Source organism: Lutjanus erythropterus, chromosome 5 (assembly GCF_056507025.1).
Source record: "Lutjanus erythropterus isolate fLutEry1 chromosome 5, fLutEry1.hap2, whole genome shotgun sequence".
Lineage (NCBI taxonomy): Eukaryota > Metazoa > Chordata > Actinopteri > Lutjaniformes > Lutjanidae > Lutjanus > Lutjanus erythropterus.
The window spans coordinates 21,140,212-21,165,521 of NC_139321.1; the positions used below are offsets into that span (position 1 = coordinate 21,140,212).

The 25,310-nt window shown below is 41.1% G+C and overlaps 2 protein-coding genes across 2 annotated transcripts in view; one reads left to right on the forward strand and one right to left on the reverse strand.

Moving 5' to 3' along the window:
- dock2 (dedicator of cytokinesis 2) overlaps nucleotides 1-25,310 on the forward strand; it is a 135,446-nt gene that overhangs the window by 56,053 nt on the left and 54,083 nt on the right. Inside the window, exons 25-26 of the mRNA XM_084719135.1 lie at nucleotides 824-966; nucleotides 6,681-6,776. Of these exons, the coding sequence (XP_084575261.1) occupies nucleotides 824-966; nucleotides 6,681-6,776 (239 nt within the window). The remainder of the gene's footprint in view (nucleotides 1-823; nucleotides 967-6,680; nucleotides 6,777-25,310) is intronic.
- Nucleotides 7,755-25,310, reverse strand: part of insyn2b (inhibitory synaptic factor family member 2B) — a 29,389-nt gene continuing 11,833 nt past the window's right edge. Inside the window, exons 2-4 of the mRNA XM_084719136.1 lie at nucleotides 21,641-23,556; nucleotides 16,087-16,161; nucleotides 7,755-10,146 (exon numbers count right to left, since the gene is read on the reverse strand). Of these exons, the coding sequence (XP_084575262.1) occupies nucleotides 9,960-10,146; nucleotides 16,087-16,161; nucleotides 21,641-23,217 (1,839 nt within the window). The 5' untranslated portion in view covers nucleotides 23,218-23,556 and the 3' untranslated portion in view covers nucleotides 7,755-9,959. The remainder of the gene's footprint in view (nucleotides 10,147-16,086; nucleotides 16,162-21,640; nucleotides 23,557-25,310) is intronic.

Genomic DNA, 25,310 nt, shown 5'->3' on the forward strand with positions numbered 1-25,310 from the left:
AATGTGTTAAAGCCTCACACACATCCTTTAATTTACTCAGGTCTGCCTTTACTTCACTTTCCACTATACTACTTTCACTACTGAAGTCCTTCAGTGATTTCCTATAATTCCTAGAATGACTTTGGGCAACCCCCAGAGAGGAGCTGTGACCATTTAACATCCATAAAGAATTTATAGAGCGTTAAGCATCAGGTGTAAGTTGTATAGAAATATAACCTGTCTTCATGTATAGTAGGTTTAACTATGTATATTTCAACCTTAATCAAATTGTTTTATCACTTTGGTGTTCTTCACTTTGACAGGGTCTTTTATGGATATAATTACTGATGATGCTTTACATGTGTGACCACATTAACACACGAATTAACCAAAGATCAGAGAGATGGGAGAGAAAACGTTCGGCCCCGGTGATTGATGTGTTGACTGTGCGGCTGTCAGAGCAGCAGACATGCATGGAACTGTAAATAGACACTTGATTGATGTCACCCCGTCGTGCAGTTTGAGGTTGTGGTTGAATTTCTTCTTCAGGTTGCAGTGGCATCATCACTCATAGCTATGTGGGCACAGCCGTCTCCACAGGTGCTGCACCAATGGATGTGACAGTCCAGATTTGAAGAGTTTTTCAGTGAGGAATGCCATTAAAGTAAAGCATTCTTATCGTTAAGGGTCTTGCCTAAAAGAAGTAAATAAAACATGACTCTTGCTGTCTCAAACTATCCAATTTCTCTTATGCACTGGAAGGTTTTACTGCAGTTGAAAAATAATCTCCACTCCGTACTTGCTTATTAAATCCATCGCCGTGTGTGGGTTTGTGTCTTCACAGAGTGCCGTGATGTGTTGTTACCCATGATGCTGCGAGAGCTGAGCGGGGCACTGGCCAGTATGGCTGATGGACCTCATGATGAAAGGAGAAACAGTCTGGAGCTGCTCAACAACATTTTGGAGGTCCTCAGCCGGGACAGTGTGGTGAGACATGCAGAAATGTTTGTAGAAAAAAAACAACAACTTGGCATTAAACTGCATTGTGGGTGATTGTTTCAAAGTAGACAGCAGTGGATAAAGACTGATTGCAATTTCTTTTCAAAAGTCTGATCTACCGATTCCAATTTTCTTTCTCTCTAAGAACTATAATTTACAGCATACACAAACATTTTGTTATTTTTTTGTGGAAAATTGTATGCTCATAATAATACTTTTAAATTATTAAACAACTTACATTTTTATTGGAAGTGCTGCAGGTTACTGCCAGGTCTTGTCCTCTTTTCCTCTTTTCCGTCTCCCTTTCCGCCTTTTCATTTTTCCAACCTTTCTCCTCCCCTCTTCTCTCCTCGTGTCTTCTCTCACATTTTCTTTATCTCATACTCATGTCCTCTCCTCTATTTCTCCCTCTCTTCTTTCCCTAACTTTTCTCTTTCCATGTTCTTGGAGTTTATCGCTCCTTTTAATGGGCGTGTGTGTGTGTCTGTCATTAACACTGTTGAACATGGCTGTGGTGATACAAATAGGTGTAGTGCTGCTGGCGTGCACCAGAATGACGCTCCGCCACTTTTTTCTGACTAAGCAGGAAAATTGAAAATTTGCAGTTCGCTGATCTGTTTTTTTTTAAAGCGCTTTAAGATCAAATCATCAAGTGCATGTCATGCATGCATGAGATTCAATTGATGAGAAAAATATGATCATGTGGACTAACTGCGGCATAATATTCTCAGCTTGGTGATACTGTTCATGAAGTCAGTACCAATCACAGCTGTTCTCATATTTTCCTCACTTTACATCGTCACCTCATTTCTTTTATTTCTTAACACCTTCTTTCATCTTCAGGTTTTCTGTGTAGTTTTATGCAGCATACAAATATCATTCCCAATCATCTGCAGCTTCACACAGTAACTGCATGGTTGCAGTTTCCGCGGATATAATCAAATGTCAGCGGTAAACGAAATCAGAGCCCAAGTGGTCGCTTGAGGCACACCCACACATCCTCATGCCAGGAACAAGCTGCAACAACACCACTTTAGACTTTAACTCGACACAATCTGCTTGTATCAAAAGATGAAACAGGTCTGGCAAAAATGAAAAACAGCCAAGATAATAACCACTAGATGCTTCCAGCTGAGGCAGAGCTATCAGCAGAAACTTATGAGTGACTGAACTGTCAAGTATCTCTTGCTCTCTCTTACACAATACCTCCTTCTTACAAAGCATTATCATTGGGAAAATGTTGTAAAATTTACCCAGCCCATGAATTATAAGACATTTCTTTTATCTTTTTTAGCATCACTGGAAGAATCTTAACAAGCCCTAAGCTCTGTGCCACCCCAGCGAAACTTGTCTTCTAACGAGTAAAGTAAATAGCCTTAAGCTGTTTCGTCTTCAGTCATTCAGCCGAGCGATGAGGCAGGCCTTGACCAATTAGAATCTAATTGATTTTGTTTCACGCGTGTTGCCGCATGTTAGTCTGTTGAAACAAAATCCAGTTAGCTCCTGAACTAAACACCTTTAATACGCACGCACACACAGAACAAATACATTGGCAGCATCCAGCCGAGGGCTTTTTAATTGCTCCCGCAAGTTGTTGACAGCCTGCTGAGCCTTTGAAGTAAAGGTATGGCTTTTTTCAGCTCTATTTATTTGGATAACACTAATGAAGCATGAGCCAAGAGAAGAGAGACGGTGAGAGAAGGGAGAGGAGTAATGAATGGAGTAGAGTGAATTTGATGAGATGGATTTGTGTTGGTTGAGGTATAAAAGCGAAAGCAGGCGGCGGCAGCGTGTCAAAAGGACATGTAGAGACTGACGCACTGCCTTACACAGGGTTTCTGTCAATCAGTCAATCAAGGACAAAAGTCTGTTATTGGACAAAGTCTGAAGTATCGTGTTCTCTAAAGAAATCTACACACATATACACACACACAACCACACTGTATCGCTGTTTGGTCCATGGTCTAAACATTAAATACTTTCAGTGAGTGAGTGGCTCTGATATTTCATTCTAAATGTAAAGGGACTTATTGAAGTACAAACATTGCACTCAAAGAAAATACACACACACACACACACACACACACACACACACACACACACACACACCAACATTGTCTAGTTAATGCGTGTTGTTAGACTGCAACCAGTATAGTTAAAAAAGAACCTTGACCATAACACCTCTACATGGTTTCCATATGCTGCACAGCTTTTTGTAAAGCCCAGACGCTGTTATTTGCCAATGAAAAGCCTCTCTTGCACATAGACGTGTTATTTGGCTCAAAATATGAAGGATTAGTTTTTGAAATTGTCGGAGGAAAAATGATCAAGTGCCGAAAAGGCCAGAGAAAAGTGCTTATGGGCACGCAGGGAGGGTGAGCGAGTGAGTTAACAGCTTAACCGACGGAGGTGAAAATGTGTGTTTCATAGGGTATAAGATGGAGGGATTTTACAAGAAAACAATACAGGGAGCTGGAGGGATGACAGGCAGAAATTGGAAGAGGGGAGCGAGAAAACAGATGGAGGGAAAACAACAGAAGTGGAGGAGGAAGAGGTGATGTGAGACGGTCTCACCCCCTCATCCCACACCTCTTATTTTCTCCTTTGTTTTTCACCCTTGTGTCTCTGTTCCTTGCTCTGGGTGGTACCTGATTAAGTTGTCACAGCACAGATGCCTCCAAACTAAAAAGAGATGCAGAAAAAGAGAGATGGAAGAGAAAGACAGATGCTCAAGTCTGTGGGGAAGTCTGTGTTGAATTTATAAGTAAGTTTGTGTAACTTTTGTGTTTGTATGCGGTCTTGTGAACGTGCATGATAAAGGGAGGATACTAACAGATAGAGACAGAAAGACATGGCTCACCAGAGCTTTTCTCGCTTTTTTCTTCCCCCCCAGCCCCAAAACAATGTTGTCTGTTTTTCTTTTTTATATTATGTTGCCAGTAGAGATGATAAACCAGACTAGCTTCAGCCTGGAATAAACGAACAGAGTATTGACTTCCACGTGTTTGTGTTGTGCAGGAGAGATGGAGAGTGAGAGCATTGTGTCTCAGCTCCTCTTTCCTGTCTATCTGAGAAACGCTTTCCAGGAGACCAAAATACCTACGGTGAGCCAGGAAGATTTAAGCTTATTTAGGATCAACAGCTGCGCCTCAGCCTAACTACCTCAGTGTGTGTGTGTGTGTGTGTGTGTGTGTGTGTGTGTGTGTGTGTGTGTGTGAGAGAGAGAGAAAGATGTAGTGTCTGAAATGTAAATGTGAGATGACAGACACACACTTCCAGTTGTTTATCTTTCCTGTGTCCTGTGGCTGTGAGTCAGTGCATTAAATGTGGCATAATCTTGCCTTCCCGATTCTAATCAGGCCCTTCAAATCAGCTGCCATCAGGCCTGGACACACAGACACACACAGTCACACACCGCATGTTTGAAAGTTTTGAACTCGAGTCCCTTTTACCTATTTCTGTTATTTTTATCTTCCCTCTTCATTTTATGCTTTGCTGATCAGCTCATGCAAGGACATACACACAAAAAGTGCACGCACACACATTTGGGCCATATTATGGTAACTAGGTTGTGCACATACACAAATACACCTTGAAGCATTAATGCTAAGGTGTGTTTGGATGTAGCAGATGCTCCTCTGGTGAGTTACTGCCCCCAGGCAAGTCTGACTCAGCTTCCATTGACCGATTTACTGTAGCATAATGTCTGTGTGTGTGTGTGTGTGTGTGTGTGTGTGTGTGTGTGTGTGTGTGTGTGTGTGTGTGTGTGTGTGTGTGTGTTTTGCCCTGTGAGCATAGAGTCATGACTCTGTAAAGGCACATATTTTGCATATTCTAAGAGGAGGATTAGCCCCAGTTTTACATGTGTGTCATTAGTTCGACCTCATTTCTCTTCACTTGCAGTTGTCACGGTTCATCAAACATTTTTATTCCTTTTCTCTGTTTTGTTATCTAATTAAAGCTATTTCTCATTATTCGTTGACAGGTTTTCACATCACATTATCAATGTTAAATTAATATCAAGGATAGTAAATAGGTTCAAGTACAGCAGATAAACCTAAATGCTGATATGGTGATAAAAGATTTACTGTCATCTAAGAAGAAAGAGAGAATAGAGAGAATATGTTTAAGACTTTGTTAGAGTTGAGTGGTAACATTTTCTGAGTTAACAGATTTGAAGAGCAAATCTGTCTTGTTGGTCATAATATTCAGATTAAAAATACTTAGAAAGTGCTTCCGAAAGGATCAACAGTAATCCTCATATGTTTTTTTTTTCAGATATTGATACTGAGCTATTTGATTTCCAAATTACCACTGATAGTTTTCAATTGAGCCACCAGAAAATGCTATTTTGCCTACTCCTAGGTACATGTATTACTAAAGAGTGCAGTGTTTGACATTAACATTTGGGCCACTAAAAGGGATTCTGTTCCCACCAAATATTCCATGTAGTTTTTATCAAGTTTTATCCCCATACTGTGAGCCATCGCCAATAAAGTCTTATCCCAGTTCATTTGCAACTTGTAGTTCAACATTCTCTGAAATCAGTGAATAGTCCGCAGGCTACCTACTCATAGATTTGGGCTACTGAAGTATGAAATGCATAGACGCAGGAGTGTATGGGGCTAGACATATCTGGACAGAATTCACTGCCACCAGTTTTCTCAACTAGCTGAGACGTCGAGCTCGTTCTTGATTGAAAACAATGCCTCTAGGAAACATTACATCAGGATGCTTAGGGAATGTGGAAATCACAAGTGTCACAGTTAAGAAGGCTGTGTTGAATTGTGTTAAATAGCCCTTTCTGTATTGCTTTTACACACTTTACATTTGGGCTACCAAAAGTGTACTCTGGCCACAAACTTTAGGGGCTCAGTGGCTCATGCAGCCAGTGCTTAAAAATATTATATTATTATCTATTTGTGATACTTATTGTGTTTTGGTTTGGTGAATATCATCAAAACCTCCTATTTATGGCTCGACCGCTGCAAAATATACAAATATTGTCCACAGTTTGTATTGTCCCTTTGTTCTCAGTTGATGAAACCAAAATGGCAGAAAATGCATCACTTTCTGTGTGAATGTTGAAGCACAGAATAGACAGCAGGTCTAACTATAGTTAATGTGCCATGCCACTTGGGCATGCAGAAGTCATATAACTGATGTTTTAACTAGGAATGAGTCATTTGACTTGGGACAGGTCTGAGCACAAATACAGACAGACTATTTGATACATCTTGTCTCCTTTGTGTCCCTCTGAGCAGATGGAGGAAAAGAAACATGACAGTGGCTTCAAAGGAAAGGGAAAGATAGGAATAGGAAAGCAGGTCTGCACAGAAAAATCGGTTCAAATGTCTACACTGAAGTTGATTAACTGAATGTCCTGGTGAGGCCTATTTTCTGAAAAGTGAACAGACTTGAAATTTCAGAAACAGAAAACTGTATTCTCTTTCTTGTTTCATTTGATCTGCCATCCATTCATCCATTCAGAGCCTGAGTGAAGCTTTGGACTGTGTGCGCAAACTTGGTTGTCTTCACAGTGGGGAGAGTTCATGAGGGGGGAGAGCGGCTGCACAAACAAAACCTGAGGAGTTTCTATTCTGCATCTCTGTGTGTGCTTGTGTGTGTTTTCACCTGAGGAAGTCTAATAATGTTCAATTTCTTTATCTATTTTTCCTCCCCATCTTTTTCTGTCATTCCAGGGGGAAACATTTCAACATATCCAGGACATTGTTGTGTCCCTCCTGAGGATCATCAACCGGACAGTCATCACAATGGGTCGAGAGCATGCCCTCATCGTGAGTACATCCAAGCATCATATATGCTTGACTTTCTGTCGATAGTTCTGTCAAACATTGTAGAACCTTTGCCCACTTTGCCTCTGACTTAAAGTGGAGTAGTAAGAAGGTCAACCCTCCAACCACTCCACTCAGTTATGCAGTTTCATTCAGAAACACAAAGTATGTCATACAACAGCTCGTTTTGTTTAAAATACACACTTTTATTGTACATACAAGAGGAAGATCAGGAAGAGAGGGGCATCATGGGAGCTCACAGACTGTTGTAGTTAATTAGTAAGTGTGGTGTCATCCAGGAATCTAATTTGTGGCAACTTGTCATCCAGAAGCAGCTGAAGTAGGCCCTTGTGAGATTAGTGGTTATGCTCTAAACTGCTGTGAACTAAGCAGTGTGCAAACAGTGTGTGTGTTTATGTGTGGCCAAAGTAATGGCGTGGGTGTGTGTTTGCAACAGGGATAGACCCCCAGTTTTAAATACTGATGAAAAATGTGTCTGCCAATATACAATTTGTTATAAAATAACATATTCTTCTAGTAATTGTTATGATTTTACAAGGACAGTTTTTATTGGTCAACATTTCACTTTTAAATAGGATAACATTCCTGGACCTGATACAGTATACTGACTTTTTTGTACATTTTGATGAGATGTGTGCACCTCCAGTGTATTTTAGCATTGATTTTTGTTTGTCTTTTGTAGCTTAATGAACCAGCTTGCAGCAGCAGTGTAGCCTGAATGCCACGGATGCTTGTTGGAAATGATTATCTACTGCATGAAGTTTGTTATTGGGCAATAACTTTTCAAACTTGTTAGACAGGTTTTGATTTTTCTGTTCATTTGGTCCTTTGCTAAGCCCTCTCTCCAAACAGCAACAACATGTTGAAGCAGTGTGCATGGGGCTCCGAGAAGAGTGATACTATGTGTGTCTCATGAGTTTGGGGGGATGGCATCTTTTTTTGTACACTTTTAAACAACAACGTTTCTGTCTCTGGCTCACTTGGGTCTAAACCATGTTAGCTTAGCTCTTATCGCGGCTCTCATCCTGGGCTGGCTGCTGTCTGACTGTCTCAAGGTCTGCTCCACTTAATCTAATCCTTGCTCTTTATTTGATGACATGAATGAGTGTATATCTGTTGTCTATTTAATACATACATGCCATTTTTCAACGCCCAACCAATGTTTGCTGCGATGTAGCGCTAGCATCAGTCTTTTAACATTAACATTATATCATCTACACACCCATTAAGAAACTTTACATATTTGAGACCCTTTTAGAGGGTTTCTGGTTTCAGATGTGTCTGATGAAACGTTAAAAAGTCTGGAGAGAAATTTCTAACCCAAGTCAAGGAGTTTAAGCATTAGTATAGCATACATTAGCTAGCTACACTTGTGAAATCTGCTAGCGAGAGTCCTCATATTAGCCCGCTAAATCCATGCTTGTCAGCTAGAAATGAGAAGCCAGCTTTTGTTCAATTCTTTGTAGTGCCGATGATTTAACATTTCAAAAATTACTGCTGATTTTGATGTTAGATCTGCCACCGTTATCACTGTAAGCTCTGTGCAGTGTGAGGTTAGAAAGCTTGATGAACTGAAGTGTAGCAACAGTAACTGAGGAGGGCGGGGCTTAGCAAAGGCTTAATTGTATTATGATTTTACAAGACATTGTTTATTGGTTAAAATTTCACTAATGGGACAATGTACCTTGAGCAGGTAAAAGTATACGTTATTTTGTACACTTTGATGATTTGTAGACCTGCAGCATATGTTTTTAGCATTGATTTTTGTCGCTCTTTTGTAGTTTAATGAAGCTGTTAGCAACAGCGGTGTGGGCTGAATGCTATGATGCTAGATGGAAATCATTATCTTACTGTGTATTTAAAAATGTATTTGGGGCATAACTTTTTAAAAAGGAAGAGGGTTTTTGATTTCTCTCTTCAATTTATTAAGTAACTTAGAGTATGTACTCACTGTCAAACTGCAGACTGTCACAGTTAGTGGTGGTGAGAAATCCCGTGAAACTGATAGTTATGGGCTCTCCACAGGTTGGACAACAACAGAGCATTCTTCTGCACGATTAGTTTTTATAGTTGCCTTATTAGCTTAGACTTTTAAAATACTGATACATCTTTGAAACATGAATACAGGCCAGTATCTAACTATGAAGTGATAACTGGTCTACCCCTAGTTTGCGTTGGTTCACAAGTGTATGTATGTTTGTGTGCGTGTGTGAAATAGTTGCTTGTGTTTCAGTGAGTGTGCTGAATGTGTTTGTGTATGTGTGTGTCTGTATTTGTATGCGTGTGTGTGCGTGTGTGTAAATCCTTGAAACAAGATTGAACTTACATCAAAACACTTCCATTCTGGATTTTAATAAAGGAGAGAATCAATCACTCTGTCAGTCAACGTTGACAGAAGTTTTAATTATCTGACACGGCCTGTCAGTCTGTGATCAGCTGCCTATCACATTGTCTCTTAATGTATTCTCAATACAATATCCACTGTGCTCTCCAGAACCCTGATATCCATCCAGTGAGTTTTGTTTTCCACTCGTATCCTCTTAGCTGTGCAGTTGTTGCTACATTCAGATTTTGGCTGTCAAGCCGTCCAGAGACACAGTATTCCGATTAGTTGTTGCATTCCTTGTTCCGATTCCCCTGCTTATTGCTGCAATTTAGCCAAAATTGGTGTGAAGATTCATTCCCAGCTGTAGTCCTGAATCCATCTCAGTTTAAATCCGTTCATACATCTGCCCGTCTGTCTAGACAGCCACTCAGCCAAATGACAAACAGTATGCCCCGTCTGTCATCCTTCATTTCTCTGCTACAGAAGCAAAAACAGTATCCTCACTTTGAGTCAAAAACGAATCACAAATTAGCCACTGAAGTCCGGTTCCCACATTGGAAGGTCATGTTCAGCAGCTCCTTTTGTCCTCATTTCCATCTTTAGTGCATTTTCTCTTTCTATACCTGGTCCACTGGTGTATATTTTTCAGAGCTGATGATGGATTGCTGTGGAAGAAGTGCCATTTACAGGAAGAAGCTTGGAAAAATGCTGCCACTGATTTGAATGACACTTAAATGCACCCATGAAGGACCTTGAGAGAGATGCTTTATTCCAAAACTTAGTTTGGGGTCTCCTTTAGCATAATCTTCACCCAAGGTTGCCATGGTTTTTCCCAAAGCTTACAGCCACCAGAAACACTTCTTGCGGAGCTTCTTGACACGGGCCTTGGTGCTGGGACGTCCGGAGGAGGAAGGGGCAGCCGGTGTGGGCTTAGTCAGAGTAGGTGCAGGCACATCATACTCCCCCTCCAGGGCCTCCATGACCCCCTTTAAGCGTCCCTCCTGCTGCCGGAAATCGTGCTCCACACTGGAGAAGAGAAAGAGACAAAGAGAACAGCTGAAGGGGAAGGAAGGAGGTTGAGGTAGGGTCAAATCAAGTCAAATTTATTTATATAGCTCATTTTTCATAAAAAGAGATTAGATGCGGGGGCAGAGAAGAGATGAGCAGAGGGATGAGAGGACAAGTGGAGGTCTGCTGAACAGAAACAGAGATTATAAAGAGAGGATTGAGAGAAAGGTGAGCGAAGGAGTTTTAAAATGTAGTCGCAAAATGCTGACAACACCTTAAAGAGAGGTGGTACTTAGGCATAATGCAGTTTTATGTGGAGATATGTTGTGTTCTTAACTCAGGTATATGCACGTTCAGCACACACGCACCTACTTTTACACACGCCTCAACTCAGCACTCATTTCACGTCCATAGTATTCTTCTGCGCTTCATGCACCAATAGATCACAGGCTGGTGAGATGAGAGCAGTGGGAGGAGAATGAGAAGGAGAGCAGGAAAGGAGAGAAGAGGAGTGTTCGCAAAATGGAGGAGCTAAAGGAAGGAGCAAGGGAGGAACTTTTTTTTTTGCTCTTCTGATGTGTTCAAAGCAGACCCTCTTGGCTTTCTTTTTCTATGCTTCTCTCTCTCATCCCCCCCCCCCCCCACCCCCCCATCTCTCTCACTCTTTCCTCACCGTCTCTGAAGTGCCCATTGCTGCGGGTCATAGTGTAGTAGACTTTCTCACTCCTCTCTGTAAGTGTGTATGTGTGTGTGTGTGTATGGGCATGACTTAAGCTATTTTCGGGAACACATTTCAGACTCATGCCCAGTTAATTGGGGACGGCTGGTGCAATTGGGGACAAAAGCCACGTCCTCAGTTGGAAAAACAGATTTTTCCTGGTCAGTGGTTAAGGCTGGGGAAAGGTAACTGTTGGTTATGGGCGTATTTGCCAACCTCGAGACCTCAAGCACAAGCAGGATTCTGAAACTAAAGCAGGGGTTATGAGAGTTTCATAGACTTTGCTTCCAGCATTCTGGTGACTTTTAAAGAATGATAATGGCAAACAAATGCCTGCAGATGACCTATAAATGATACTTATTAGCTGGAAAACGCAATGGGACTACAGCATGTAGCCTTACCTAGACCACTTGCAAATCTGATTACAATAACACACAATTAATATTATACAAGTGGTTTTAAGATCATGTTGATGAGGCTGCTGTTAGAAAAAAGCCTTTAAAAAATCATCATCATCATCAGCATCAGACTATTTCTTTCTCTAGTACTTTCCATTTATTGTCTTAAATGGGTAGGGTTGGCAAATTATGGCTATGGGTAGAATTAAGGCAAGTCTCCAGGAATTGAATGTAAATCCATGTAATGTCCCCAGAAATGACATAAGTAAACATGCATTTGTGTGTGTGTCGAGTTGGATTTTCGGGGCGGAGCTGCATAGGGCCTGGCATCTGGAGTTAATGAGCCACATGATGAGGCAAGGAGAGCAGAGACAACTATCCAACCTCCCCTCCTCCAGTACCCCAACATCCCAACACACACAAGTGTACTGTAAACACATATGTGCTCCCCTGGCATTCAACGTGTGCTTTTTCCACAACAAGCATCTCACAGCTGAGCGGTGAGGGAGGGCATACTGCATAGGGACTGTATGGAAGGAAAGAGAAACTGAGTTTCCTCTGGGAGATGGAGGGATGGATAAATGAAAGAACAGCAACGGCTTTAATAAAACAGGGCAGAGAGGTCAGTGCAGAATAAAGGAGGGAAACAATAAGATGGAGGGAGGAGGTAAAGGAGGAGTGGACGAGGGCCACCAGAGACGAGGAGAGTGGAGGGCACGAAGGTCTTGCCTGCTGAGAAAGAGCACAGGGATGGAGGGAGCAGGGGAAGAAGTAAATAGAGGAGGAAGTAAAAGCTCTGGTGGGCGCAGAGGAAGGGAGATGGCTGCCATGAATAAATGATAGCGGGCATGTAGTATGACTACACATACACAGAGCCTGATATTGTTCATACACACACACACACACACACGCACACACACGCACACACACACACACACACACACACACACACACAGAACATATATATATAAGAAAAGATAAAGTGGTGCACCTGTCCTACATTCACTTAATTTATCTTCTGCCTTGTTTCAGAATGGAGGTCTTTACTTTCCTTTCTGTCAGGTCTCTCTTTACCCACACACTTCACTGGGTTTCAACCTCCCCTCTCTCAATCCTCTCTAACTACCTCCCTCTGCCCATATCTACCTCTCCCTCGCTATTGTTCATGGGATTACGGCATGGTGGGAAAAGCTGCAGCTCTCAGTTCATTCTGCAAGCTCTCACCTTCAGCATCTTTGCAGCTGCATGCGTGACTGTACTGTATGTACAGTAATTGTTGCCTCCATGCTCATGAGAGGCTGTTAATTGTTCACCTTTTCACTTTCAACTTTTTGGTGAAAGTCAGGCTGAAGGTGAGTCAAGTACTATAGTTGACAGAGTTAAAGAGATTGTGTGGCTTCAGTTAATCTGAACTGTCCTTTTTAAAACACTGCAGTCACACAGTAACAAACTAACTAACAGATCAAGGCCTTGGTAGACAAGCAGCTCTGGTATTCTGCTTGGTGAAATTCCTCATTTCGCCCATGGAGTCTGGTTGGTGAGGAGAGAGTGATATTGTGCTATAATAATAGTGGTTTCCTTTTGGAAAAGGATGTCTGACGGCAAGGTACAGCGGTAAAATTATTCAAAATATAGCATACACTGTAGGTAATACACTGATTATTGATAAGTACGTCATATATCCCCACTTCATGCATGAGTGAATGATTTTCTATAATATCAGTTATTTATATCTCTTTCTGCTGAGGTGTATATATGAAGAAAGTGAGAAAATACCTTTAGGTGTTACGTGTGTATACATGCCTTTATTATTATCTGTCTATGTGTCTGTTTGAGCTGTTTAAGCTTTGGGAGAAAAACAGAGGGGCTGTCATAAGTTCTTCTCCCCCTTGTCTCTCATCATACAGATTAATTAGGACTGACAATGGCAAAACATCTTCAGGCAGGCAGCTCACTTCAAAACCCCCTTTTCTCACCACAAATCATTAGGATGGAAGTTTCAGTCCCACGCGTAATTCATCCTCTGTCTGTGTATCACCCTCTCCCTATCTGCCATCCTCCTTACCCAGAATCCTCCCTGAGAGTTTGATAAGGCCATTATTACTGTCCAATCAAACAAACGCAACTCTTGCACTTCTGACTTTTGTGTGTGCTTGTCACAATGGGTTGCTGAAATTTTTTTCAGCATATTTAATGTGTGTAATTTTTTGGGGGAAGAAACTTGTACTGATATGTGAGAAGAAAATGCAGATTCTGCATATCTGTCCAACTTATTAAAATCTGTCACACAGCGTGAAATATATTCATTTCTTTGTTTCTCCGTATGTATTAGTGTGTGCATGCGAGTATGCACAGACGTAAGCTGAAAAAAGGCTTTTTTGTTGGATTAATTAGCATGAAAACATGATTATATTTGCATGTGTGCAAGAATAACAAAGGGAAAGTGAAGGAGGAAAAGAAAGTCTCTGGAACTGAGATGATAATGATGTGAGATGTAGCAACATACTCTGGAGATCAGGCTCGCCTCAGGCCCATAAAAAAGTCCCAAAAATCTCTTACGGGATCTAAATCCAAGGCGTTGCAAACTATTAAAATGTCTTAATTCTTCTTTTCTTTGCATTGCATGTCCACTGTTAGATTACAAAGTAGGCTTATTTATTAAAAAACAATAGTACATGTCTAGTAAACCTTGATTTTCTCTCATTCAGTTTCATAGAGTGCTAATCTATATTTTTGTCTGTTTTGATGCTTTAAAAAAATCCATCAAATTTATGTGAGAAGATGCTTTCTGACTTGAGTGAGTGATTGTGTAATTTAGGTTGTAAGGCTGCAAGTAAAGGTTCCTGCCAATTATTTCCTGATTAATTTATTTATCAGTCTGTAAAATGTCAGAAAATTGTGAGAAATGCCTGTCACTGCTTTCCACAAAGCCAAAGTTGACACATTTAAAAATTCCAAAACCTAAGTATATTCAGTTTACAAATGTTTTGTGTTAAAAATTACTTTAATGATTAATAAAGTTGTTGTCTATTAATTGTCTCTTAATCGACAAATCAGTTATCCAGTGATTCAACTAAGCTGTTCAAAAAGTTAGGAATTAATTTGAATTAGGAATTAATAGAATGTGACCCTTGACCCTCAAAAACCCCAAAACTGATCGATGCCTTAATATTTTTATACAGCAGCACTTTGGGAACTCCTCTGATTGGCCAGTATTCATTGCCTCTACTGGTTAGGTTGGTTATAGAGGCTGTTTTGCATGGATATGAACTCAGGTGAGACTTGAGATTTTGGCTTGCTCTTTAATGCACCTTTGCATTAATCAACTGATCTGATTTCAGCTCCAGCTAGTTTTCAGGCTATCTTCTATTGACTAGAGTGTTTGTTTACAACTGTGTTAAGTTTTACTACCTTGTCTTCCTCTTTATGTGTATGTGCTTGCATATGACTTTGTGTAAAGTAGGGGGAATGTTTCCATGGGATTATTTACATCTGTGTATCCGTATGGATATATATGTGTATGAGTATGTTAGCATGTGGCAGTCCTTTCCCCTTGGTGTTCATTAGAAGTTACTGGGATAAGGATCCTGCTGTGTTAATTAAGATCAAGGGGAGGAGAGAATGGGATAAGGAGGAAGAGGGAGTTGCAGAAGTGCATGAAGAGATGGAGAGATGAAACAACAGAGGAATAGAAAGTAAAAAATACTGGAGGGATGCAGATATGTGGGGCTGCTGAGAGGCGAGTGTTTTTGTGAATTAGGGAGAGCTGGAGAGATAAAGGCCCTGTAAAATGTGTCTTTATCCCTTGTGGCCTGCAAGTCAGGTTTATACGATTGTAAACAAGCAGAATTAGCTTCGGGCCTGGCTTTGGTCGCATACATGCATACAAAAAGTTCTGGACTACACTGACACCAGATTATTCCAGTTAGAGCAAGGAAATATTCTTTACTTTTCTTTTGTGTTTCTGTGTTCTCCATGAAGCTACTACATGTGTGAAAACCCACAATTTCTGCTTGTGTGAGTAGTGCCAAGAAAGAGCAGAGTGTTGGAGGTTGGGTGGGAGTGGGGCACAGGTGATTATAGCTCTGCCAATTGACAGATGGAATGAGGCAAGGATGTACAGAGGAAACTGGTTTGATTGAAAGTTAGAGATGAAAGAAAGAGAGATTGAGCAGGCATGGGATGAAAAGATGGAGTGATTTACATAATGAAAAGATGGAAATAAGAAAAGGACGGGGTGGAGGTGATGGGAGGATTAAACTACAGTGTGTGCTATCAGATTGTGAGGGTGCATCTCTGCAAGTTGCAGAGGATCTAAGAATGCAATTACTTATTTAGGTCACACACACAAGGGACGAGTGGAACAGGAAAGAAGCATCTTTTAGGTGCTGAATTAATTTGTTTGTTTGCACAGAACACTCTTTTGTGTGTAAATAACTTTCCTGGAGAGAGCATCCTCATTTAATCTCTAGAATAGAGCATATATTAATTTCAATATTGATGAGGGGGATCACTCATAGTCTTGCATTTTTCATATAATGGGAATATATTGTAGGACAGTTATTATAGTGAGGGGGAAGGGCAGAGGCACCAGGATACCCTGAAGAAGTGATAATGAAAAATAAAACAAAAACAGAAAGATGTGCTGAATAAGTGATAAAACCTGGGAAAGCTCATGAAAAAAACAAAAAAAACAATGGGAAATGGAACATTTTCAAGGCTACAGGTGGCATACAGTTTATCTAGGAGAAGTTTCAGGGCTGTTTATTACGCTCCAGGAAAGAATGAGTTGTCACTGCTGGGTTATGTAATGCAGTAAGCTCATTATCTTGATCAGGTTACCTGTAGATGATGCAGGCTGTCTTTTGGCAGGTGGGGCAGTTGTTAATGTCCTGACCAGTTCTGTATGAGCTGCGACTGCAGAAACAACAGATGTAAAACATTCAAACACACTTGCAAAATGAGTTTAATTGAACATATATCTGATGCTACAAATACCTTTTCTTTTACTAATGATATCATGTTGTCATTTAAGTCATACAGTCAACAAAAATATAAAGGAAAAATGTTTTTGTTTTCCTTCCATTTTAATGTGTTGAAGTAAAAACAGCTAAGACTTCTTCTAGCCACACAAAATGCTTATTTCTCCCAAAGTTTGCTGACAAATGTGTTAAAATCTGTGCTAGTGAGAACTTCTCCACTACCAAGATAATCCATCCACTTGACAGGCGTGGCGTACAGAGATGCTGATTAAACAGCATAATTATTGTACAGCTGTGTCTTGGACTGGTCACAATGAAAGTCCACTCTAAAATGTGCAGTTTGATCTTGAAAAAAAGACACGTAGGGCTAGAAATACCTTTTTTTTCCCCCAGGAGGGCAAAGTCATGACCTGCCCTACTCTGCCTCTGATTGGCTGATATTCTTGATATTCTGATATTTTTGCCTTAAACCTAACCAACCCAATTAGCAAAGGCAACGTGTACTAGAGAATCAGAAGCAGAGCAGAGCCTGTCAACTCAGACTTTGCCCTCCTGGGAAAAAAATGTATCTCTAGGATCTCTAGCCCTGTTTTAATTAGCCATAGTTCAGTGCCTAATAAATGTCTTTTTTCAAGATCAAACTACATATTTTAAAAATGGCTCTTTATTGTGACCAATCCAAGGCAAGCCTGTGCAATAATCAGTGTTAAGAAACGTTACTTTTAAAAGTAACATTAAAAGATTACTGCCATTAAAAAGTAACTTGTTAACTTGTTAACGCTGCCTAATGTAAAAAGTAACTTGTACTTTACCAAAAATGAAAATCACTTTGCAATTCCTTGCACATGTTTGTCATATAGTTCTGACAATCTAAAAGCAAATTAGGAAAAGGCATATTACACAACTGTAAACACAGCCCACAGTACATAATGTTTCAACATGCAACTAATTAACCAGTTAGATTCTCAGAACACATGCCTACATACAAACTATGAAGTTCTCAAATCATTTATGCTCAACCAACCAGTGTCCTCTCTAGTTTACTCTTTTATTATGAAGGAGAAGTTTTTCAAAACCTGTTTAAAATAGGCGGTTCATCTGCTGAGACTTCGAAGGCTAAAATGTCTCTCCATAGACACACTACTTTGGATGGTGTCATGTTGAAAAATGGCAGCAAAAATAAAAGTGTTGTGTTCATATTTTTGTTGAGTGTAAGTACACATACTATTTGTTCAGTGACATCCTTGAAAAATGATCTTGACATATTTATAATGACAAATATGAGGTTTTGGTATCAGCCGCTGTAACCTCAAGTCTTTCTGTACTTAACATTATGCACTGATGTTCAACAGCAGGGGAAGAGATGACAGAAATAACGATTTTGCACTAGAAATGAGCCTCGCTTTTCTTGACTGGAAAGAGTGTCACTCTCTTGACTGCTGGAGTCACAATTGTTACTGCTCTCTCCACCCACAAACACTCAGTGCAGCAGCATCAGGTGTGCTCTCTGGGGGTTGTCGAAGGGCACAAAATAAGCCTGTGATGTTTAGTGCATGTGATGTACCCCACAGGGGTAACAGGGCATCATTTGAAAAGTCCTAGTGGGCAATACAGGCAGGTAGAAATTACCTCTAAGTATTGTTGGCAGTGACTGTGTCTGGGAGCCAAATTTTTTATATCCGCATTTCCAAAAAAGTTGGGTTGCTGTGTATAATGTAAATAAAAAACTGCATGCAATGATTATCATTAGAATTATTCATTATTATTCATTATTCAGTTGAATGCAGTACATAGACAAGATATTTAATGTTCAGACTGATAGACTTTGCAGGTTTTTGTAAATATACTCTGAATTCTGAACTCCAGAAAAGCTGGGACAGGGGCGTCTTTATCACTCTCTCAACAGTCAGTAAGTGTTTGGGAACTGATTTTGAAAGTGCTAGATACTTGACTTCAGTGTTTCAACAGCTTGGAGTCTCCATTGTGGTCTTTTGTGCTTCACACATTTCACATATTTTCAGTGGGAGACAGGTCTGGACTGCAGGCAGGCCAGTCTAGTAAATTCCATCAAATTCAGAATGGGTAATTATTTAAAAAAAAAAAGTTTATCAGTTTGAAAATGAAATATCTTGTCCTTGTGCTGTATTTGATTGAATATAACTATATAAAAAATGATTCTGTTTTTGTTGTTTTTGAACCCTAACTATCATCATACAGATTGAAAACTAACATTCCAGAAAATATGATTACACATGCAAATTGTGTTATCAAGGTTGAACAAGATTACAGAGTTGTTGGAAAATAAAGTCAGATAAAACAGAAAAACATCCGACAAGCTCGTGCTGACTGTCATGTAATTAAAACGCTTTATTTTGCCAAGATATTTTGGCTGCCCCTTTACTGAACTGTGTAGATGAGGGAGTAGTTGATTCATGTTGATAAAATAGACATTTTAATTACATGGAGAGAGACCGTGTGACTGGCATCAGTTTTTCTCCCCAACCGGTCTTTATCAAAGACAACAACAGCAAGAGAGGACAAGTATTTGCTTCAGGAGAGAAGAGAAAACAAGAAGCTGAGCACAGCAACAACCTTTCAGCTCAGCCGACACTTTTATCACAGCGGCCCACTTAGAGTATTTCTGGCACAGCATCAGATACATGTAGCCCCTCGTATTCGCTGGTTCTCTTACTTTTCTCTCGCTTTTTATGTTTTTTTCTCTAAATTGCTCTCCCTTTCAGTCTCTCCCTGTCTCCCTTTTTACCCCTTTTATAACCTGTTTGTCACACTTAGCATGTGGCATGAGCATCCTCACAACAAGCACACCAACACACACAGACACACACACACACACACACACAGACACACACATGGAAGGGAATGAATACATAATCTTATACAGTCACACTCCCAGGGCAGGACAGCATGTGCACTGAGTTTAGGAGCCTTATTGTGCAGCTTAAACATTAATTGCATTTCTCAAAGGTAATCTGATAGGGATTAGTCAGGAGCCAGAGACATCTGTTAACACCCCAGCAGAAAGAAAGAGGGATGGAGGGAGTAAAAACACGTAAATGGTAGTTCATTTTTGTGAAGATGGGGCAAAAGGGTAAGGAATTGGTTTGGGAGGAGAAGATTCAATGGGCCTGTGAGATTAGGAAGGGGAGATGGGAGAGGAGGCTGAAAGAGGAAAAAATACTGACAGTAAAGGTGAAATGGTAAGGAGGAAGATGAGGAGGTAAGAATAGAGGGGAGAGGGAAACAAAACAGAGTGATAGCTAGCACATGACAGCAGGGCAGAGTGATGGACAGGCTGTTGGGGCAGAGAGGAGGAGAAGATCAAAAAATGGGGAGGGGAAATGAATGATTCACAGTTGGTAGTTGCAGACATGATTCATGTGAGGAGGTGCAGAAAGAAGGACAGATAATGAGAAAGAAAAGGTATTAATTAAGAATGGAGGAAAGATAGGTGCAAAATTAGAGGAAGAGAAAGGGAAGAGTAGCTTGAAGTGTGTAAAAGAGCCTCGGAGAAAGGGGAGGGTGTTGATTGAAATAAAGTGACTATGAAAAGCCAAATAGGATGCGTGAAGAGGAGAAAAACAAAGGGTATGGAGCAGGGGCTGTATTAGCAAAACCTCCCAACTCAAGTCCTAAGTTAAGAGGGGAAGGGTCTAAGTTTGGATTTTTCCCAATTTGGTATAATAGAAGCAAAGCCTAACTATTTTTTATGTCTGTCATCTAGCAACAGACACTGCTTTTCTGTTTTTTTTTTGGTTTTTTTTGTAATTGATACATACTGAAACTGAAACTTACAAAAAAAACGATGAGCACCTCAGGACAGATGAGTTAGAGGTGTTGGTTACGTCTATAGGAAAATCCAAATATGTTCTTTTTGGAATATTTTCAACAATGCTAACTTGGGAGATGAAGAACAATGGAGTGTCAATTTGTGTTCTGGTACAAACAGGCACACAGCAGCTATTCATACTGACCCCCTTATTTTAGTGATAAAGAGGGACAAACTCACAGCGATAAAGAGACTGTGATGAGTGGTAAATAGCATCTGCCATAAAAGACGACAGAGGGCTGAAATAGCAGACACAGTCACAACCATAACTGCCATCTATTGTGTAAAAAGCAATAAAGGAGCATTCATGTTTCCACAAGTTAGCTAATAGGTAAGGTAAGGTAATTTATTTTTCAAAGTGTCATGCACCAAAAAGGTGCCCAGCCTTCATGGGCTTATAAGACTCTACAAACAACAAAACAAGACAAGTCAGGAGCAAACACCGAGATACAAAGAGAGCGAAAGAAACAAGGTCCTGCATGACAATGTCAAATCAAATACTGAGGTCTCAGACCTGCTTATTAGAATTGTATCACATTCCTTGAGCATATCTAAGGCACATCACTGTATCTTTTAACACGTCAAATAAAAAGTGACCTTGTGCTCTGCTGATAGGCATTTAACACAAACTGAGCTAAGAGAAACACTTTGTCTGTAAACTGGTATTTAGCCACTATTACAGGTGGAAAAATTAAAATTCTGACAGCGTAACTGTTACCTCAAAGTTAGGAGAGTTTATCTGTGACTGTGGGAAGTTAGGATGCTTGTGTAATACACTTATCTTAAGTTAGAGCAGGAACATTGACTAAGGAACTGTTCATCTGTAATGGGTTTTTTCCTAAGTCAGGTCCTAACCCTAATTTCCACGGTTACCAAACAGTTAAGATAGGATCTGCAAATTAGGAAGTGTCTGTAATACAGGCCCAGGAGAGGAGGCTTTATAAATAAAAGAGTTAGCGGTAGAGAGAAAGAAGAACTGATTAGTTCAACTTGGTGGGCAGGAAGATGTCTCTCTGGGATACTGTTACTGAGGGGAGTACATACCCTATAAGGTATATAAGATTAAAGGACAGAGGAAGGATCTGTTGGCCTTGACTACAGGCTGGCAGGTATCATATATCCCTACAGGATTGGATCACACACACATACACACACATACACATACACTACAGCAATTCTCCACTGGCCTGCCTGACATTTAAAATCTATTACATGGACTTGAAAGCCTGTCGGTATATATTTCTATAAAAACTCAAATATAGTCTCTTCTTAATCGTGTGCACTCCCTTGACACCCTCTTCTCTCCCTCACTTTCTTCTCTTTATCACTCTAGCTCACTCTCTCACACTTGTACTTAAGCACTTGCTATTGCCATTAATATGTTTACCTCTCCTTGATCTTTTTTCTCTTTACCCCATATCTCTATTTTCATCCTTATCTTTGTTTTTGCTTTCTGTCTTGCAGTCTCTTTTTTCTCTCATTTGATTTTTCCTATCTCCTCTTCTCATATTCTTACATCTACCCTTCTCTCTCCCAATGTTTTCCCTCCCTAACTCCCCTCTCCTACCCTTCGCTGAGGGCCTTGCTCTTCTCCAGGTCTTGAATGACGTTGAGAAGCACCTTGATCTTCTCCTGATTGGACAGCAGGTTCTCCTCCACACTCTGCAGCTGCCTCTCCAGCCCGCGCGGTGCGTTCCCTGCTTGTCCGCCCAGCAATCCTCCCGGCGCCCCGTTACATTGTGCTTTCATATGAGTCTTACAAGGCAGAGTGTGGTCGTCAAATGATTTGCTCTTCTGTTTCGCGTAGTCCTTGAGTTTGATCCGGTTTGAGGATGTTTGTTTGGGAATATTTGCCATCTCCGGGGAGTTTTTGGTTTGGGCTACAGGTGTGGCCGGTTTTGAAGAGGAAGTGGTGTTAGGGGAGTTTTTTGGTGGGAGGGGTGGGGTGTCTGTGGATTTTGAGTCATTGTGAAGGGAAGAAGTTGAACGTTTAGAAGACGTACGAACTGATGTGCGCTTGGGTTCATTAGCGTGCTGGGTTTTAGTGTGTTTGTCAGTTGAGTGTGTTTCTGTTGCTTCTGCAGATGGTGTGTGCGCTTGTTGTGTATGCATCGTAGCTGTGGTCGTGTCTGTGCTGTTGTGCGTGAGTGTGTCTGTTGTTTGTGTGGCTGAGTCCTTGTAATGCGTAAAGTCTGCAGAATGTGGCCTTGTCTGCTGCTTTAAATCTTTTCTTTTGTTCTGAGTGTGTGTTGATGTATGATTGGAATGTGAGCTGTGTGTTTTTGGTATAGTGTGTGACAGTTGTGGTATTTGAGAAGGCTTTACTGATGTGTGCGTGGACGTGTTTGATGTGTCTGTGTTTTTGGTGTAGGACTGTCCAGAGTCCAGAGCACACTCTTTTCTTGACTGGTTAGACGCAGTAGAAGGTGTTCGTGGTGGATTAGGTAAAGTCTGGCTGGCTGTGATTTGATTGACAGCCCTCCTTCGACATGCACCTGTGCACGGTGTAATCTGCGATCGTCTCCTCCCACACGTCCCACACAAGCGGGACGGAGAGGTCGTCATCACTCGGCAGGGCCGTGGTGGGGTGGCATGCACGGTCGTACAAACACTCCCCATTTTTAAAACGGAGCGATGGCCCTCCCCACGTAGAGACTGCACCCGCCTCCTCTCGTGAGTTGGTTCCTTACCTTCTGTGGCCTCAGTGCAAACCCCTCCCACTGCGTCAGAGGCAACCACGCTGCCATTTGTATACCGAGCTGTCCTTTTAGCTCTTGTGTCCTTGGGGTTTGTCCGTATAGTTTTAATCTGGCAGTAAACTCCACTGCCTGACCCCTGTGACCCCATGTCGTCTTGTGTCAGGCTGTTGATCTCGTTTTGAGATGTCTCTTTGGACACCGGCAGAGTGTTGCTGTCACTTCTGATAACTCCGGCTGTCTCCGCTGTCGCTGTTTTGTCTGTTGCCATGGCGAGAGGCCGGTGTGTGTTGGTTGGCTGGCTGCCGTGTCGTTTGATGGAGGGAAGAGTCCGCAGCCCGGGAGATGTTTGCACCCCGACGCTGCACAGCGGGCCCCATCGCCCCCCTGCCAGGGGAACCCCCAGCGCAGGCACTGGATTGGTTGGGTCAGCCACCCTCCTGCCCATACTCCTCCACAGGTCGGCTCAGCCCCCTGGGGAGCTGAACGGGATGGAGACGAGCGGTGACATCAGCCAGCGTCAGTGGGATTATATCCAATAGAAAGCAGGAATTATTCCAGGTTTTGTTTACCCAGATGAATTTGTGTGTTTGTGAGGTGGTTGAAAGCTGGTGAGAGGAATTCGATATCCAATAAGGCGATGCACTCTCAATGTCCTTCCGTTAATGGCCTCCTTACTACTTCAGCTACTTCTGATTGGACATCGTTTTCACGGCTTATCTCAGTCTCTAACCAGCGGCCCACAGATGAAGAGCTGGACGGCTTCTCTGAGTGTTGCAGCTTTGCTCTGGAGAAAGAAAGAAAAAGAGAGAGGCGATGAATGAGAGAAATAACAGAAGAAAGTTGGGACAACAGGGAATAAATGTTCAAACTGCCAAGAAGACACAGACATTAGGCACGTAAAGCACCATATAAAAGCTTTGACCTCAACTGAACGCACACGCTGACCAGATCAATAGAACTCTATCAACCTCTTATTAGACCAGCAGGTGGGTTGGTGTTACAGAGGCAAAACTCTATATCTCATCAAACTGTTTCTCTTGAGGCAGCAGACAAGACTAGACATATCTTAAGGGGTGATGGCATATGCCTCTATAAAGTTGCAAGTTGCACACTCACCCAAGGAGCGTGGTCAATAAATCTTTGAAATTTAGGACTACAGATGTCGCCACGGTCTTTTATTATGCGACGATGACACAGTGTGACACATTTCAAATGATGCTGTTTGCCTCCTACAGCAGTGTGTAAACTGATGCATCATGCGTTGACATCTCTCAGAGAAGCGGTTTGGGAATCTGTCTAATGACTTCAGCATAATGACAAGCTCTGCAACACTGTTCCTGCCCATCTTCATGTTTTTCAGTTGGGTAGAAAGGTATCCTTTACATTTTGGTTAAGCAGAAAAATTACTTTTATGCGTAGCTAGATAATGTTAAAGTCTTTTCTGGTTTTGTGTAAATATGCTTGGTCAAAATGTTTTGGCTTGTTTGGGAGGGAAGCAAAATTAGCCTTTTGATCTCAGTCACTTCAAATCACTTGAGAACTGACTCAGCATACTTTAATGTTGCACTATGACACTAAGAGTCTGATAAAATTGGGGCAATATAATATTATATCAGATTTTTCCTGAGGGGGAAATTGTGCCATTTCAGTAGCACATATTGGCAGGGTACATCAAAGAAAAAAGACATAGATAGGGGATTACATGGAGGTTTTTAAACAAAGGAATTAAATTTAGTAATTTAGTTTATACAGTATCCAAGTATTGTATTTATGTTTACACACTTTTATACATAAACCTAAAACTTAAGAATTAGCAGTCATTTAAGCTGATGCATTTAGCGTACATTTAGCTCCTGAAGATAAGCGGCAGTACTGTGGTCTATAATCGTATGCAATCATTGTGTGACTTCAAAGTGTCTCTGCACAGTACACATGAATTAATACATTTTATACATGATAATGATCCAGGTCAGACATTTTGCATGTTTCTTTCTGTCCATCTACATTTAAATCAAACTCCAGCTCAACTGTGATTCCTCAGTGCCACTCGGGAAGCCAGTTTGCTGTTGATTCCTGGACACTGGTGCTGCTTTCCAACAGATGTCTGTTTAAACAAATGACTGGTCGCAAAAGATAATTTGTGTGTGAAATTAGGCTGGTCAAAGGCGTCTTCAGCAGACTGAAATCTTCTTTATGTCTCCATCAATTCTTAGTTTGTTTTTTCTCCTATCTTCACAACAGTGTTGTCCTTTCATTCAGTCGATGTTGCTGTTAAACCAGCTGGCAGAGCTTTCAGAGAAAGAGCTTATTTTGTGCCAGCTGGTACAACATCACAGCACAGATCCATGCAGCATAGGGTCAAGGTTGGAACAGTGCAATATTTTTTCAAAATAAATGAAATATGGCCTTGTTCACCTATTTGTTTAAGAACACATGAGATTACAGACAAAAAAAGTTTTCATTAGGAAGCTTGTCTTGAAAGCGAAGGCAAACAACAGATTCATGTTCAGGATTTTCCAGCAGCTGCCTGCCGTCAGC